General features: G+C 49.5%; 2 protein-coding genes and 1 pseudogene across 3 annotated transcripts; 1 reads left to right on the top strand and 2 right to left on the bottom strand.

The window, feature by feature from the left end:
* Window positions 1-4,615: 4,615 nt before the first annotated feature.
* On the bottom strand, window positions 4,616-8,770 carry LOC123127744 (type I inositol polyphosphate 5-phosphatase 4). Of its 2 annotated transcripts, XM_044547560.1 has the most exons (11): window positions 8,323-8,770; window positions 8,133-8,235; window positions 7,481-7,558; window positions 7,280-7,361; window positions 7,070-7,174; window positions 6,483-6,980; window positions 6,214-6,349; window positions 5,934-6,124; window positions 5,736-5,844; window positions 5,471-5,619; window positions 4,616-5,379 (listed from the first exon to the last, which is right to left on the bottom strand). In XM_044547560.1, the coding sequence occupies exons 1-11, from the start codon at window positions 8,347-8,349 to the stop codon at window positions 5,133-5,135; spliced, it is 1,725 nt and encodes a 574-aa protein (XP_044403495.1). In that variant the 5' UTR covers window positions 8,350-8,770; the 3' UTR covers window positions 4,616-5,132. The 2 variants fall into 2 exon arrangements, with proteins under 2 accessions (XP_044403495.1, XP_044403496.1); XM_044547561.1 differs by lacking the exon at window positions 8,133-8,235.
* Window positions 8,644-11,634, top strand: LOC123129631 (uncharacterized; annotated as a pseudogene).
* Window positions 11,635-11,669: 35 nt separating this feature from the next.
* LOC123129629 (long-chain-alcohol oxidase FAO1-like) lies at window positions 11,670-12,527 on the bottom strand. The gene is made up of 3 exons (XM_044549718.1): window positions 12,224-12,527; window positions 11,802-12,074; window positions 11,670-11,699 (listed from the first exon to the last, which is right to left on the bottom strand). The coding sequence occupies exons 1-3, from the start codon at window positions 12,455-12,457 to the stop codon at window positions 11,670-11,672; spliced, it is 537 nt and encodes a 178-aa protein (XP_044405653.1). The 5' UTR covers window positions 12,458-12,527.
* Between the last annotated feature and the right edge of the window lie 4,326 nt (window positions 12,528-16,853).

Genomic DNA, 16,853 nt, shown 5'->3' with positions numbered 1-16,853 from the left:
GTTGAGCTTTCATACACTTATAGCTCTAGTGCATCCGTTGCATGGCAATCCCTACCCACTCACATTGATATCTATTGATGGGCATCTCCATTGCCCGTTGATACACCTAGTTGATGTGAGACTATCTTCTCCTTTTTGTCTTCTCCACAACCACCATTCTATTCCACCATATAGTGTTATATCCATGGCTCACGCTCATATATTGTGTGAAGATTGAAAAAGTTTGAGAACATCAAAAGTATGAAACAATTGCTTGGCTTGTCATCGGGGTTGTGCATGATTTAAATATTTTGTGTGGTGAAGATAGAACATAGCCAGACTATATGATTTTGTAGGGATAACTTTCTTTGGCCATGTTATTTTGAGAAGACATGATTGCTTAGTTAGTATGCTTGAAGTATTATTATTTTTATGTCAATATTAAAATTTTATCTTGAATCTTCTGGATCTAAACATTCATGACACAATAAAGAAAAATTACATTGAGAAATATGTTAGAAAGCATTCCACATCAAAAATTCTTCTTTTATCATTTACCTACTCGAGGACAAGCAGGAATTAAGCTTGGGGATGCTTGATACGTCTCCAATGTATCTATAATTTTTGATTGCTCCATGCTATTATATTATCTATTTTGGATGTTAATGGGCTTTATTTTACACTTTTATATCATTTTTGGGACTAACCTACTAATCGGAGGCCCGACCCAAATTGCTGTTTTTTTGCCTATTTTAGGGTTTCGAAGAAAAGGAATATCAAACGGAGTCCAAATGGAATGAAACCTTCGGGAACGTGATTTTCTCAACAAACGTGATCTAGGAGACTTGGAGTGGGCGTCAAGAAACAAACGAGGCGTCCACGAGGCAGGGGGCGCGCCTACCCCCAGGCGCGCCCTCCACCCTCGTGGTCCCCTCGTTGCTCCACCGACGTACTTCTTCCTCCTATATATATCCACGTACCCCCCAAACATTCAGGAGCACCACGAAAACCTAATTCCACCGCTGCAACCTTCTGTATCCGAGTGATCCCATCTTGGGGCCTTTTTCGGAGCTCCACCGGAGGGGGCATTGATCATGGAGGGCCTCTACATCAACTCCATGGCCTCTCCGATGATGTGTGAGTAGTTTACTTGAGACCTTTGGGTCCATAGTTATTAGCTAGATGGCTTCTTCTCTCTCTTTGGATCTCAATACAAAGTTCCCCTCGGTCTTCTTGGAGATCTATTCGATGTAATCTTCTTTTGCGATGTGTTTGTCGAGATCCGATGAATTGTGGGTTTATGATCCAGTTTATCTGTGAACAATATTTGATTCTCCTCTGAATTCTTTTATGTATGATTGGTTTATCTTTGCAAATCTCTTCGAATTATTAGTTTGGTTTGGCCTACTGGATTGATCTTTCTTGCAATGGGAGAAGTGCTTAGCTTTGAGTTCAATATTGCGGTGTTCGATCCCAGTGACAGAAAGGGAACCGACATGTATTGTATTGTTGCCATCGAGGATAAAAAGATGGGGTTTATATCATATTGCATGAGTTTATCCCTCTACATCATGTCATCTTCCTTAAAGCATTACTCTGTTCTTATGAACTTAATACTCTAGATGCATGCTGGATAGCGGTCGATGTGTGGAGTAATAGTAGTAGATGCAGAATCGTTTCGGTCTACTTGTCTCCGATGTGATGCCTATATACATGATCATACCTAGATATTCTCATAACTATGCTCAATTCTATCAATTGCTCGACAGTAATTCGTTTACCCACCGTAATACTTATGCTCTTGAGAGAAGCTACTAGTGAAACCTATGGCCCCCGGGTCTATCTTCTATCATATTAATCTTCCAATACTTAGCTGTTTCTATTGCCATTTATTTTACTTTGCATCTTTATTTCTCTTTATCATAAAAATACCAAAAATATTATCTTATCATATCTATCAGCAGCTACCTCCGCAAACGAACGTGGATCTCCACCCAGTTCAAAATATGCCCTAGAGGCGATAATAAAGTGGTTATTATTATATTTCCTTGTTCATGATAATCATTTATTATCCATGCTATAATTGTATTGACCGGAAACTCAAATGCATGTGTGGATACATAGACAACAACATGTCCCTAGTGAGCCTCTACCGGACTAGCTCGTTGATCAAAGATGGCTATGGTTTCCTAGTCATAGACATGAGTTGTTATTTGATAACGGGGTCACATCATTAGGAGAATTATGTGATTGACAAGACTCAAACTATGAACGTAGCATATGATCATATCAAGTTTATTGCTATCGTTTTCTGCATGTCAAGTGTATGTTCCTATGACCATGAGATCATGCAACTCACTGACACCGAAGGAGTACCTTGTGTATACCAAACATCGCAACGTAACTGGGTGACTATAAAGGTGCTCTACAGAGTTGGCATGGATCAAGACCGGGATTTGTCACTCCATATGATGGAGAGGTATCTTAGGGCCCACTCGGTAATACAACATCACAACAGGCTTGCAAGCAATGTGACTAATGAGTTAGTCACGGGATCTTGTATTACGGAATGAGTAAAGAGACTTGCCGGTAACGGGATAGAACTAGGTATGGTGATACCGACGATCGAATCTTGGGCAAGTAACATACCGATAGAAAAAGGGAACTACATACGGGATTGTCTGAATCTCTGACATCGAGGTTCGACCGATAAAGATCTTCATAGAATATGTAGGAAAGGCATCCAGGTCCTGCTATTGGTTAATGACCGTAGAGGTGTCTCGGTCACGTCTGCATAGTTCTCAAACCCGCAAGGTCTACACACTTAACGTTTGATGACGATATAAGTATAGTCGAGTCATTATGGTGGTTACTGAAAGTTGTTCGGAGTCTCGGATGAGATCCCGGACGTGACGAGGAACTCTGAAATGGTCCGAAAATGAAGATTGATATGTAGAACGAAGGGTATCGGAGTCCGGAAGTGTTCCAGGGGCACCCGGTTATGGCCAGGATGATCGACAGGGGTTTCGGGGGCCCCTGACAAGTGTTGAGGGGGGCTCATGGGCCAAGGGGAGGGGGCACACCAGCCCACTAAGGGGCTGCGCGCACCCCCTCACCCATCCCACGTAACCAGAGGAGGTGGGGGCGCCCCCTAGGGCTGCCCACCCCTTTGCCTTGGGGGCCAAGCCTCCTAGGTGGGAGGCGCCCAAACCCATCTAGGGTTTCCCCGTTGTGGCCGCCCCCCCTCCTCCCCCTTCCCTCTATATATAGAGGGGTAGAGGGAGGGCAGCCGCACCCAAGTACTGCCACTGCGCTGCCCTTCCTCTCCCTCGTAACCCTCTTCTTCTCTGTAGTGTTTAGCGAAGCTCTGCTAAGATTCCACCACCGCCGCCGCCGCCACGCCGTCGTGCTTCCGGAGGACTCGAGCTACTACTTCACCATAGCACGCTGGATCGAGGAGGTGAAGACATCATCAAGCCGTATGTGTGTTGAACGCGGAGGTGCCGTCCGTTTGACACTTGGATCGGGAGTTCGCGGGACGAATCGTGAAGACGTTCGACTACATCATCCGCGTTTCTTAATGCTTCCTCTTAGCGATCTACAAGGGTATGTAGATGCAATCTCTCCTCTCATAGATGTTCATCTCCTAGATTGATCTTGGTGAGCGTAGGAAATTTTTTGTTTCCCATACAATGTTCCCCAACACACCCACCTTGCCTTTCCACCATCTCAAATCAATTGATGGGCTAGATCTAGGGTTTTTCGCCGCTGTCCAGAAGTGGGAAAATGCGGTTTCTAGGTCAAGCACAGGAGGCGGTGGGGGGATTTGATATCACTGTGATGCACCCGTGGGTGAGAATGGAGGATTGGATGTGCTCCCACTTGTTGAGCATCCGCCATGGATGGGTAGGTAGGAGAGGTCAGGCTCGCACTGCCCAGAGACTGGTTACCCGTGCACCTCCCCCCGTCTCGCCCGTGTACCGCACCCACATGCCCCGTGCCCTTCAATGTATTCGCCGGCGATGAGCTTGCCGCCGTCAAGCGATCACATACCTTTTGCAGTGACATGGGAACGAGACGACATTGCCTATATCGACTGACTCGCCCGCGCGCAGGGAGCGCGCATCGATGATGACGCCTCGCCCGTCCATGAGTATGAGTCGAAGCGCCTCTCGTCGGAGGAGGAGCTCCCTGTCGGAGAAGGAGAGGGTGCGCGCCATGAGATCGGCGGCCAACGAGACACGCCATTCACACGTCCCGCACGTCGTGCGCCATCGCTCGCCGCCAAGGATTAATTTGTGGTGGTAGTTGTGGCGATGGCTTCAGATATTCGCTTTATTGATCAAGATATTACTCCCTTCGTCTCATAATATAAGAGCGAGTGTCAAAAATGCTTATATTATGGGACAAAGGAAGAGCGAGTGTCAACAACACTCTTATATTATGAGACAGAGGGAGTAGCTATTATGCTTTGTTTTTCATGCCACCTACAAACAAGACCAAAAGGCATGAAGGCTCGTTCTGAATTTGACCAGGAGCCTTTCTGTCAGCTCACTACGGATCAAGTAGTGCTGCTACAGCAACACATGCCTCGTGATCATGACGTACACCTGCTTCTCTATTCCATCCAGAAAAATGAGTATAAACACTGCATGCATTCATGATCTTTTTTACAGCTCTCAAAAGCCAAGAAAAACAAGGATCTCACGACGCGAGTCTTGTCGTTTTCTCACAGCAACCAAAAATAATGGAAGAAATTGTCTTACAATGTACAGGAAAAAATTCTGGGAAACACTCGCCATTTCTATCTGGCAGCATATATCTGCTTTGGCCGAAGTCACAGATTGGATTTCAGATGGGACAACGGCTGATACTACCTGCCCATTGTATGAGTTATGTAAGGTATGTTATTTTCTGTTATCATTTTATCTGTATGGAGTCAGTGAAACATCTCACTTTCTGCTGCCTGCAATCTCTTCCTGACTTGGTTTATACTGCAAAAAAGAGCACCAATTGGCTTCACCGCATACGCTATCCTCTGTTGTCAACAAAGACTGACGTTGCAACGCAATTCAGGCTCAGCACTGGGCTTACAATTTCTCAAGTGTACCTCCCAATCCCATGAGGCATGAAGGCTCGTTCTGAATTCCACTCTAGTAGAAATTAAGATCAGTGTATCCATACGGGTTGATGTCGGTGTACCCATATGAATAGGGCAGCAATTCCTCGATGTCGAGTTGCGAGCTTGAAGAACTCATCTTCTGTATCCGGCTGTGATTGATGGACTCTACTTCTGCACTGAACATGCTGTACACAGGTCTATGGTCAGAGAAGCGCGACTCTCCCCGGACATAGGATAGTTGGCTAAGGCCTCTCCCGTACCACAAAATACGGTCGCACCTGTACAAACAGATCACTGAGTTTCCTTTCTAACTGTACATAATCTGGCAAAACATTATGCAATGCAACAATGTGCTTTAAATTACCATACCATGCAGGTGTTCTCTTCTTCTCCTTCTGATTCATGTCTTCCCCTGCATATTTGTCAGAGTTATTCGAGTATTTGTATGTCGGCGGGAAGTATATCCTCCCCTCATTCCAACCGGGGAAGACGCGGCCGCCTCTTTGCTCGCTCCTCAGCTGAAACCACCGGCATTTCATGCCTCCTCATCAGAAGTCTACTTGACCTTTTGGCTTTGTAACATTAGGTAGGTATGTGCACTGTGTTCATGAGTGAGTTGTTGCTAAGCTCTCACCTGATCTTTCTCTAACAATGCTTTCCAGTCGCGCATCTCCACAAGGGCCTTCACTGCCCGGTAAGAAAGCGCTATCCGGTAATTCAGGTCCCCAAGCCAAACGATTCGACTATGCAGGAAAACAATATTTCATAAGAAAATGCAACTGCAAGTTGCTATGAAAATTCCTATGAGCTCAAACTGATCTGCATTGCTTACTCATGCTCTAGGACAGTTTCAGCCGATCTTTCATATTGCCCATAAACCATTGGAAACCTGGTTTTTCTCAGGATTTCCATGACATCAGAATTCCGGCGGTGCTCGTCGCCGTCCTTGTGCCCTGATGTCAGGTGACTGCAGACGAAGCAGAAGCTCGTTTGGTGCAATAGCATGCTAACGGAAATCGAGCCCTGGAAAATAAACCCTTAATTTCTCATCGATCGAGTTCCAAAGCTACCAAAAGTGTAATGTTTTCCTCGAAATTCACTCATGTCCTCACCTTGTTTCCAAGATACCCCATCAATCCTCTGCCGACACAAGAGACCTTGAGATTCCGTATGTCACTCTTTATTTCTCTCCTAGCCCAAACCATGAGGAACAACCCAACCATTTGCTTGCTTGCAACAAGGCAGTACCTACCAGGTTTTCACCAAAGAACAAGAGCACTAAATCTCATCAAAACAGAGGTGCAATTTGGAAAAAAAAATTCAAAGGGATATACTCCAGTTTAATTAGCCATGAATGGACTGAGCTGAATACTATTTTTACCTCGTGTGGCCAGCAGCCGTCCCATTGGTTTCTTCCACGTACGGTGGCGCATTGCCATACCCATACGACATCGGCGAGAACACCGTGCTGGGCGACTCGCCGTCGTTGTTCTCGTCCTCCCACCGGTGGTAGTTGGCTTCGTAGTCGCTCGGCCTGCTGCCGTACATGACGCGGTCGTTGACGCTGTACCGGCGGTCGAGCCTGGGGGCGAGGATGTCGCCCTCCATCCTCAGGCTCCGGCTGCGCCCGGCCTGGAATGACCGACGGTGGAACAAGGACGGGTTGTCCCGCCTCGACGACCCTTGGAAGTCGTCGTCCATCTCCACCACCACGTTGGGCGCCGGTGACGGCGTATGCAGAGTCGCGCTGCCGCTGCCGCTGCCACTCCCCGGCATGCTGTTCAGCGTCCGCCGGACCAGTGACACCCACTTGCGCGCCGGGCCGTTGTCCTCGGCGCCCAGCACGTTGCCTGCGTTCAGCGGCACGATCTCCTGGAACCTGCGCAAGGAGGGGCCGGCGGCAATTCATTCAAGCCAGGTTCTACCAGTGCTCGTGCTCGTGCTCGTGCATTGGACGGATGTACGTACCCGAGGACGTAGATGTCCGCCGGCGGCGAGGTGTGGAGCCAGTCGTGGAGGCCCAGGGAGCAGGGCGGCGCGCGACCACCTAAATTCCACGTAGCAACAAAGATCCTACCTCAAGACCAACCAAACAAGGACGTCGGCATCATTCACGGATGGGGAATTGGGATCGAGTTCCCAAGAAACGTGGCGGCCGGAGAGATAGCTGGTACGTACCTGTAGTCCAAGGTGACTGTGGCCTCGGCGGCGTCGAGGTCGATCTTGCTCCGCTGCGACCGCTCGTGCGAGCTCCTCCTCTCTGAGATCCAAATCACACAATGCAGTAGTAACAGGTAGAATCGCACGCAGGTCAGACATTTAACCCTGTCCGATCCAACCATTATACACATAAATGCGATTAAGTAGTACTAGTACTACCTGTCCTGCTCTTCTTGACCGTGCAGGATTCCCGCCTGGAAAAGCTGCCGCTCATCCACTCGCTGTCCCCTCCTCCTCCTGCAACCACGACAGTTACTACTCCACAAGTGGACGACGAGTAAATAAATACTCCCTCCATTTCACAATGTAGTGCTTCTTCTATTTCTGTGCTTCAACTTTGATTGTAAATTTAACTATCAAGACCGATTGTGGCGGGAGCAAAAGTTATATCAGTGAATTCGTATTCGAAAAAAGTTTTTAATTATGTAATTTTTTCTCCCGCCGCAGTCGGTCTTGTTCGTTAAATTTATTGTCAAAGTTCGACCTCGGGAAGTACGGGCTCACTATATTTTGGAATGGAGGGAGTATGGGACGGATTAAAACACTGGAAACAAACCAGAGGAGCCTGAAAACGAGCCGAGGGCTTTGTCTATTAGCAGCAGCAAAAGAACTTGACAATGGGACGGAGGAACAGTGGAGTTGTAGTACAACAAGAAACAAAAGAGTGATCTCACAGACGCAGACAAGGGGTAGAAGAGACTGCAGACCAACGGGTGGCAGTGAAGGACCCACAAGAACACACAATGGCAGCACAGGGACGGGTTCATGGGCCATGGATCTTTGACTAGCTAGTGTACTGTGCAGTGCTTACGTCTCCTGCCAATGGCAGCAGCGTCATCGGCATGGAAGTCATGGGACTTCCCCCTGATGTTGAACCACTTCCTCACGAGGCTCTTGGAGTTAGACCATGATAGCTGCACAACAAGGGCGGAGGAAGAACCAAATTGGAACCAAATCCCTGACTAGCAGCTTAAAAAAGAGTCGAGGATTGGGACACTCACCTTGCTCTTCTTGGTGCCATCTCCCATCGTTCCAGACCGGGGAGGGGGAAGAAGCAACGGAGAGCACACTCATGCAGGCGATTTCAAGAAGAAGAAGCTATCTTGGCGCTCCTGCAAGACGGCGTGCCAGGTGAGGCTAAGGTACTAGTAGTAGCAGCAGCAGGGGCGGCGGCGGTGGTGGTGGTGGGAGAGCCAAGGACAAGCAGGGCACTCTATTTGGCTTTCCGCGCACAGAGATCGTGATTTGACGGAAAGGGGGTGGGGAGGTAATTTGTCTGAGTGAAGATTGGAGGGAAATCGGATGAAGAAGACAGGATCGGGATGTGGGAAGAATCTGAATTGTTTGTGCCTGGCCTCCGAAGCAAAGTGTGGGGGTGGAGAGGAGACGAGCAGAGCGCGAGTGATGCCTGCTACCACTGTCACTGGCTGCTACTTCTAGGAGGTAAAGGCCTAAAGGACACTGGCTGTATTCGGGGGGAGAGAGGAAGAAAGAGTAACCGAGAGATTGGGAGAGTATAAAGCCATCCACAGCAGCGTGAGCAATGCCAAATCTGACAGATCACTACAATATAGCAATGGTACTAAATTTACCTCTCGTGTGCGGAAAAGAATTCTATGAGAATATGTCTCACGTGAGACCCATCCTGATGGATGACACGTGACATTCATAAATCACAAAGCATCCTCCACCTCTCACTTAAAATCAGGGGGGAGAAATTAGATGCTTTGTGATATGTGAATGCCACGTGTCATCCATCAGGACGGGTCTCACCTGCTAACCGTGAGACCTGGTCTCATATAATTTTTTTCCCTCGTCTGTTATGTAGCCGGTGCCAAACAAATTAAAGATGGACCCACCTCAAAATAAAAGTACATGTAAACTATTCAGTTTCTCTTCTCAGCCTTGTCTCTATAGGTGCCTTGTCTCTATAGGTTCTCACTCCTCCCACTCCTATGTCCACATATGATATTTTATTAGCTGCTCAAATTTGGCATGAGAAGTCCAAGAAACACCGGTTCCATATATTTTAGCTTTGGCACTATTTTCTACAATGTGTAGAAGGGCTGTCAAAATTCATACTAAAGTTAGTTTAAAATTGGGTCATCTATTTTGAAACGAAGGAAGTATTTGGCATTGATATTTAGCATACATTGTGGATGCTCTAAGAGCATCTCCATCCGCGTACCCAACAGGTCCCTTGGGAAGTCTTTTTTAGTGCCGGCGGTGAAAAATCGGCCCAGTCGCGCCTTCAGGTCCTTGTTTATCGCCTGTTTGAGCCGACATAAGTGTCGGCGAACCCGATCCGAACCCAGACCCCCGGGGGCGCCTGGGGCGCCGGCCGAAGCGAAAAGACATATGGGCCCGCTCTGTCGGCGATAGACAGGCCTTTTCCCGCCGTTTCCCCCCTTTTCCTCCATTTCCTCATTGCGCGCTCCCGCCATTCTCCTCCTGCGCTCCGCCATGCCGCCAAAGATGTATTCGGCCCCTCGTCCCGCTGCCACTGCCGATTCCACCCACCCAATGCAGAGGAAAACGAGGGCGCCGATGGAAAAACCACTGGGCGTGTCCAACGCCGAGTGGAGGCGGAGGTTCAACGCCGGAAGGCTGTCATCACCGACCAGCGGAACAGGCTCAAGGCCAAGAAGGCCAGGGACGCGGCAGCGTCAGCGGCAGAGCAGGCATATGCGTCTCACACGGGGATGATGAATCCGTCCGGCCACTACCCGCGGGCTACGTTGGGGAGCCAACAGAGCGTCGCGTCGTCGGCCAACTTCTCGCCGCCGCCACCCTGGGGGTACGCACCCTCGCCTGGCTACTTCGACGGTGACACGCATGGTAGGTTCGACCCCAACATTACCCTCCCGTATGGCCCGCCGCCACGTGCCTCCCCCTCCGGCCTGAACCCCGACCAGCGCACTCCCTCCCCCACGTTCGTTGGCCTCCACACCCAGTACAACTACTCGTTGCCGGCGTACTCAGCCTCCCTGACGCCGCCTTTGCGTCGGGGCGCTCTAAAGTTCGCTAAAACATCGGCGCCACATTTCGGCAACCCCGACGCGACCGACGCCAACATGGACGAGATCATCACGAGGGGCTCGGGCGCCGCCGCCTCCCACCCCGGCTTCCACGCGCAAGACGAAACAATGGACACCGCCGTCGACATGGACGACGACCTCGAGGAGGGGGAGGAGGAAGAGGAGGAGGAGATGGAGCCGGCACCGGCGAGGAAAGGGAGAAGGAAGAAGCGGCGCACAAGTGGACGTCCAAGGAAGACGAGTGCCTCGTCAAAGCATGGGAGACCGTCAGCATCGACCCGATCACCGGCTTGAATCAGAATGTTGACATGTACTGGAGACGCATCAAGTCGGCGTTCGATGAGCGCAAGCTGGTCAACCCCTACTTCGCCACCATCAACATGGAGCGCGGTGACAAGGCCATCTCGAATCATTGGGCGATCATCCAGGCAGTCTGCAACAAATGGCATGGGATCGTTGAGGAGATCGCGGCTCGCCCAGAAAGCGGTGCCAGCGTCGAGGGTCAGGTATGTCCAGCCGCCGGCTCACTTCTTTCACCATGGACGTCGTCGATACTTGTTCTTCGGCTGCGCAGATGGTTCAGATGTTCAACATGTATCGCCAGGACAGCAGCAACCAAGAGTTCAAGTTCCTTCACGTGTTCTCCCGGGTCGAGTTGTGCGAGAAGTGGAGGGAGGTCCGGCTCACCCTTGCCAAGGCCAAGGAGACGTACAAGCCGGACGCACCCGCCCAAGGGCGGCGGATGGGCGCCCTGATGGCAACAAACAAGCCAAGACGGCGAGGGACGTGGCACCAGCTGCCGAGAGGCTGCAATCATCGATCGAGCAATGCATCGCAGACGCCAAGAACAGCACCGCAAAGAGGGAGAAGAAATTCGACGCGTGGTGGTCGGCGTTGATGGCGAAGCAGGACGTGAAGCTCGACCTTCTCAGGACCAACGTCGTCGCGAAGAAGAGGAACACCGACCTGGAATTCTTAATGGGGGCGGACATGTCGACGATGGACGAGCAAGTCAAGGCGTGGTACCTGGCGGAGCGCGGCCTCATCTTGAACCAGATACCCGGGCTGGCGCCGACTACTGCCCCAACGCCCACGCTGACAGCAACGCCGATGCCCATCCCGATCGACGAAGCGGTGCCGACGCCGACCACCAGCCCGAGCATAGAAGCCACTCCGACACCGAGCAAGCCGACGCCGAGCACAGAAGCCACGCCGATGACGCCTGCGTCCATGTCGACCCCGGCCAGTCCCACACCAGAGGACCCTGCTGTTTGATACGCTCCGTGTCTATGCTTCCTTCCTTTTGATCGTCAAACTTTCGGGCATGTTTGATCACGGAACTGTGGCATGATGATTGCCGATTTGTGGCAATGATGATCACCGAACTTGTGGCGTTTTTTGTGACAAGTTTGATTTTTTTGGCGTTTTTGTGCTCTACTTACCCAGGAGTAGAAGACGTAGAGGCAGAAGACCTTCACGAGGAGGAAGAAGAGGCGCAACGGCGGGAGCATGGTCTCCCGGCTCCACCAGCGCAGCGCGTCCTCCCGCCGGTCCACCGACATCTCCGTGAACCGCTGCACGAACTGCGAGCTCCACGACAGGCACCGGGCGCCGCCCAGCGCGGGCATCCCCAGTCGCGTGCCCAGCAGCCACAACACCATCCGCACCAGCGTCAGCGCCTCCCGGAGACACATTGCCGACATCAGCTGCGCCACCTGAGCATGCGTGTACGCACAGAGTCAGCCGCCGGTTGGTAGCAAAACGTAGGTCGCCAAGACAGGTCATCGTATCATAGCTAGTCGCAGGTGTGTGTGTGTGTGTGTGTGTGTGTGTGTGTGCGCGCGCGCGCGCGTGTGCTACTAACCTCGTCTGGGACGGGCGGGTAAGCGGCGGATGCGAGGGAGGAGTCCCAGACGGCCTTGTCGTCCGCCAAGTAGTGGCCGTCGGGCGGCAACGACGGGACCAGCGTGCCGCAGACGGCGGTGAGCGCCATCATCTGGGTGTTTGAGAAGCCGTGCGTGTAGGGCTCCGTCCTCGCGCCTCCTCCCCACAGGAGGGGGTGGCCCTGCCTTCTTCTCTGCTTCTTGTCCTCTTCCATGGCGCCTTTCTGATGTTGTCACAGACTCACAGGGGTATGATGGAGCGTGGGTGGGTGGGTAGCGGTGAGGTGGGAGGTAATGGACAAGCGGAGTGTGGACTGTGGAGGTACCGAGGCTTTAACATTGGACGGATGGGATACGGACGATGGATGGGCGGCGACAAATTTGACAATTTTGACCTGTGAATGAAATTATTTCACAAAATGAATTGTTTTTAAAATAATTTCACTCAGCTGACCTTTTTGAGTGGTGCCCGACATGAAGGCGCCACACTACACTGTGCAACACCTGACTGGCAGGCGCTACACGCCTGGCCAACGTCGCACCTCGGACTGCCTAAAAATTACTAAGTCAATGTGCAGAGCCTAAGAGCTAGGCGCCACTGGTAGGACTAGGGTTCCTACCAGCTCTACTCCTTACGTTATAAGGGCAGAACAACGGGGGTGGGGGCAAGGGCGCGAGCTCCGGCGTGTCGGTGCTGTCGCGAGGGAGGAGGAGGGCAGCGACGGTTAGGGCTGGAGGCGACTAGGGTTCCGGCTCCTCTGGGAGTCGGGCAATAGGGATAGTAAATATCTTTATTGCTTAATATCAAAAGGTGTTTTACAACTAGTATTTATTGTTGGGGAACGTAGCCGAAATTCAAAATTTTCCTACGTGTCACCAAGATCTATCTATGGAGAAACCAGCAACGAGGGGAAGGAAAGTGCATCTACATACCCTTGTAGATCGCTAAGCGGAAGCGTTCAAGTGAACGGGGTTGATGGAGTCGTACTCGTCGTGATTCAAATCACCGATGATCAAGTGCCGAACGCACGGCACCTCCGCGTTCAACACACGTACAGCCTGATGACGTCTCCCACGCCTTGATCCAACAAGGAGAGAGGGAGAGGTTGAGGAAGACTCCATCCAACAGCAGCACAACAGCGTGGTGGTGGTGGAGGAGCGTGGCAATCCCGCAGGGCTTCGCCAAGCACCGCGGGAGAGGAGGAGGACTTGGGAGAGGGGAAGGGTTGCGCCAGAACTTCGTGTTCCCACTATATATAGGCGTGGAGGGGCTGGTTTCTTGCCCTCCAAGTCCATTGGGGCGTTGGCCAAGGTGGGAGGAAAGAAATCCCATCATTTCCTTCCCCACCGATTGTTATCCCCCCTTTTTAGGGATCTTGATCTTATCCCTTCGGGATATGATCTTATTCCTTCTAAGGGGGGATCTTGGTGCGCCTTGACCAGGGGTGTGGGGCCTTGCCCCCACTACCCACGTTCATGTGGGTCCCCCCATGCAGATGGGCCCCACTCCGGAACCTTCTAGAACCTTCCCGGTACAATACCGAAAAATCCCGAACATTTTCCGGTGGCCAAAATAGGACTTCCCATATATAAATCTTTACCTCCGGACCATTCCGGAACTCCTCGTGACGTCCGGGATCTCATCCGGGACTCCGAACAACATTCGGTAACCACATACAAACTTCCTTTATAACCCTAGCGTCATCGAACCTTAAGTGTGTAGACCCTACGGGTTCGGGAGACATGCAGACATGACCGAGACGTTCTCCGGTCAATAACCAACAGCGGGATCTGGATACCCATGATGGCTCCCACATGTTCCACGATGATCTCATCGGATGAACTACGATGTCAAGGACTTAATCAATCCCGTATTCAATTCCCTTTGTCTATCGGTATGTTACTTGCCCGAGACTCGATCGTCGGTATCCAATACCTTGTTCAATCTCGTTACCGGCAAGTCACTTTACTCGTTCCGTAACACATCATCCCGTGATCAACTCCTTGGTCACATTGCGCATATGATGATGTCCTACCGAGTGGGCCCAGAGATACCTCTCCGTTTACACGGAGTGACAAATCCCAGTCTCGATCCGCATAAAACAATAGATACTTTCGGAGATACCTGTAGTGCACCTTTATAGTCACCCAGTTACGTTGTGACGTTTGATACACCCAAAGCACTCCTACGGTATCCAGGAGTTACACGCTCTCATGGTCAAAGGAAGAGATACTTGACATTGGCAAAGCTCTAGCAAATGAACTACACGATCTTTGTGCTAGGATTAGGATTGGGTCTTGTCCATCACATCATTCTCCTAATGATGTGATCCCGTTATCAACGACATCCAATGTCCATAGCCAGGAAACCATGACTATCTGTTGATCACAACGAGCTAGTCAACTAGAGGCTCACTAGGGACATATTGTGGTCTATGTATTCACACGTGTATTACGATTTCCGGATAATACAGTTATAGCATGAATAAAAGACAATTATCATGAACAAGGAAATATAATAATAACTAATTTATTATTGCCTCTAGGGCATATTTCCAACAGTCTCCCACTTGCACTAGAGTCAATAATCTAGCTCACATCGATATGTGATTAACACTCAAGGTCACATCCCCATGTGACTAACACCCAAAGAGTTTACTAGAGTCAATAATCTAGTTCACATTTACCATGTGATTAACACTCGATGAGTTCTGGGTTTGATCATGTTATGCTTGTGAGAGAGGTTATAGTCAACGGGTCTGAACCTTTTAGATCCGTGTGTGCTTTACAAATCTCTATGTCATCTCCTAGATGCAGCTACCACGCTCTATTTGGAGCTATTCCAAATAACTGTTCCACTTGGAGCTATTCTAAATTGTTGCTCCATCATACGTATCCGGTATCTCTACTCAGAGCTATCCGGATAGGTGTTAAGCTTGCATCGACGTAACCCTTTACGACGAACTCTTTTACCACCTCCATAATCGAGAAAATTCCTTAGTCCACTAGTTACTAAGGATAACTTTGACCGCTGTCCTGTGATCCATTCTTGGATCACTCTTGTACCCCTTGACTGACTCATGGCAAGGCACACTTCAGGTGCGGTACACAGCATAGCATACTGTAGAGAGCCTATGATAAAAGCATAGGGGACGACCTTCGTCCTTCCTCTTTCTTCTGCCGTGGTCGAGCTTTAAGTCTTAACTTCATACCTTACAACTCAGGCAAGAACTCCTTCTTTGACTGATCCATCTTGAACACCTTCAAGATTATGTCAAGGTACGTGCTCATTTAAAAGTATTATTAAGCATTTTGATCTATCTTATAGATCTTGATGCTCAATGTTCAAGTAGCTTAATCCAGGCTTTCATTGAAAAACACTTTCAAAATAACCCTATATGCTTTCCAGAAATTCTACGTCATTTCTGATCAACAATATGTCAACAACATATACTCATCAGAAATTCTATAGTGCTCCCACTCACTTCTTTGGAAATACAAGTTTCTCATAAACTTTGTACAAACCCAAAATCTTTGATCATCATCAAAGCATACATTCCAACTCCGAGATGCTCACTCCAGTTCTTAGAAGGATTGCTGGAGCTTTGCATACTTATTAGCATCTTTCGGGATTGACAAAACCTTCCGGTTGTATCACATACAACCTTTCCTCAAGTATAACGTCGAGGAAACAATGTTTTGACATCCTATCTGCAAGATTTCATCAATCATGCAGTAACTGCTAATCCAATTCCAACAGACTCTTAGCATCGCTACGAGTGAGAAAACCTCACCGTAATCAACTCCTTGAACTTGTCGGAAAATATCTTAACGACAAGTCGAGCTTTCTTAATGGTAATTCTTACCATCATTGTCTGTCTTCCTTTTAAAATCCATCCGTACTCATTTGCCTTATGACCATCGAGCCGTTCTGCCAAAGTCTTCACTTTGTTTTCATACATGGATCCTCTCTCGGATTTTATGGCCTCAAGCCATTTATCAGAATCCGGGCCCACCATCGCTTCTCCATAGCTCGTAGGCTCATTGTTGTCTAGCAACATGATTTCCAAGACAGGATTACGTACCACTCTCAAGTAGTACGCATCCTTGTCATCCTACGAGGTTTGGGAGTGACTTGATCTGAAGTTTCATGATCACTATCATAAGCTTCCACTTCAATTGGTGTAGGTGCCACGGGAACAACTTCCTGTGCCCTGCTACACACTGGTTGAAGTGATGGTTCAATAACCTCATCAAGTCGCCACCATCCTCCCACTCAATTCTTTCGAGAGAAACCTTTCCTCGAGAAAGGACCTAATTCAAGAAACAATCCTTTATTGCTTTTGGATCTGAGACAGGAGGTATACTCAACTGTTTTGGGCGTCCTATGAAGATGCATTTATCCGCTTTGGGTTCTAGCTTATCAGCCTGAAACTTTTTCACATAAGCGTCGTAGCCCCAAACTTTTAAGAAACGACAACTTAGGTTTCTCTAAACCATAATTCATACGGTGTCATCTCAACGGAATTACGTGGTGCCCTATTTAAAGTGAATGTGGTTGTCTCTAATGCCTAACCCATGAACGATAGTGGTAATTCGATAAGAGACATC

This window comes from Triticum aestivum, chromosome 6A (genome assembly GCF_018294505.1).
Source record: "Triticum aestivum cultivar Chinese Spring chromosome 6A, IWGSC CS RefSeq v2.1, whole genome shotgun sequence".
Classification (NCBI taxonomy): domain Eukaryota; kingdom Viridiplantae; phylum Streptophyta; class Magnoliopsida; order Poales; family Poaceae; genus Triticum; species Triticum aestivum.
The sequence above is the reverse complement of the archived record's forward strand: the minus strand, read 5'-3'. Positions and strand labels throughout refer to the sequence as shown.

What these genes read in the sequence shown, in the direction of transcription:
- LOC123127744 (XM_044547560.1), bottom strand. Translation starts at nt 8,349, where the DNA reads ATGGGAGATGGCACCAAGAAGAGCAAG. An exon ending in GCGGACATCTACGTCCTCGG is followed by an intron (nt 6,981 to 7,069) that starts GTACGTACATCC and finishes CTCCTTGCGCAG; the next exon opens with GTTCCAGGAGATCGTGCCGC. An exon ending in ACGGCTGCTGGCCACACGAG is followed by an intron (nt 6,350 to 6,482) that starts GTAAAAATAGTA and finishes AAAACCTGGTAG; the next exon opens with GTACTGCCTTGTTGCAAGCA.
- LOC123129629 (XM_044549718.1), bottom strand. Translation starts at nt 12,457, where the DNA reads ATGGAAGAGGACAAGAAGCAGAGAAGAAGGCAGGGCCACCCCCTCCTG. An exon ending in ACCCGCCCGTCCCAGACGAG is followed by an intron (nt 12,075 to 12,223) that starts GTTAGTAGCACA and finishes ACGCATGCTCAG; the next exon opens with GTGGCGCAGCTGATGTCGGC. An exon ending in TCTACGTCTTCTACTCCTGG is followed by an intron (nt 11,700 to 11,801) that starts GTAAGTAGAGCA and finishes ATCATGCCACAG; the next exon opens with TTCCGTGATCAAACATGCCC.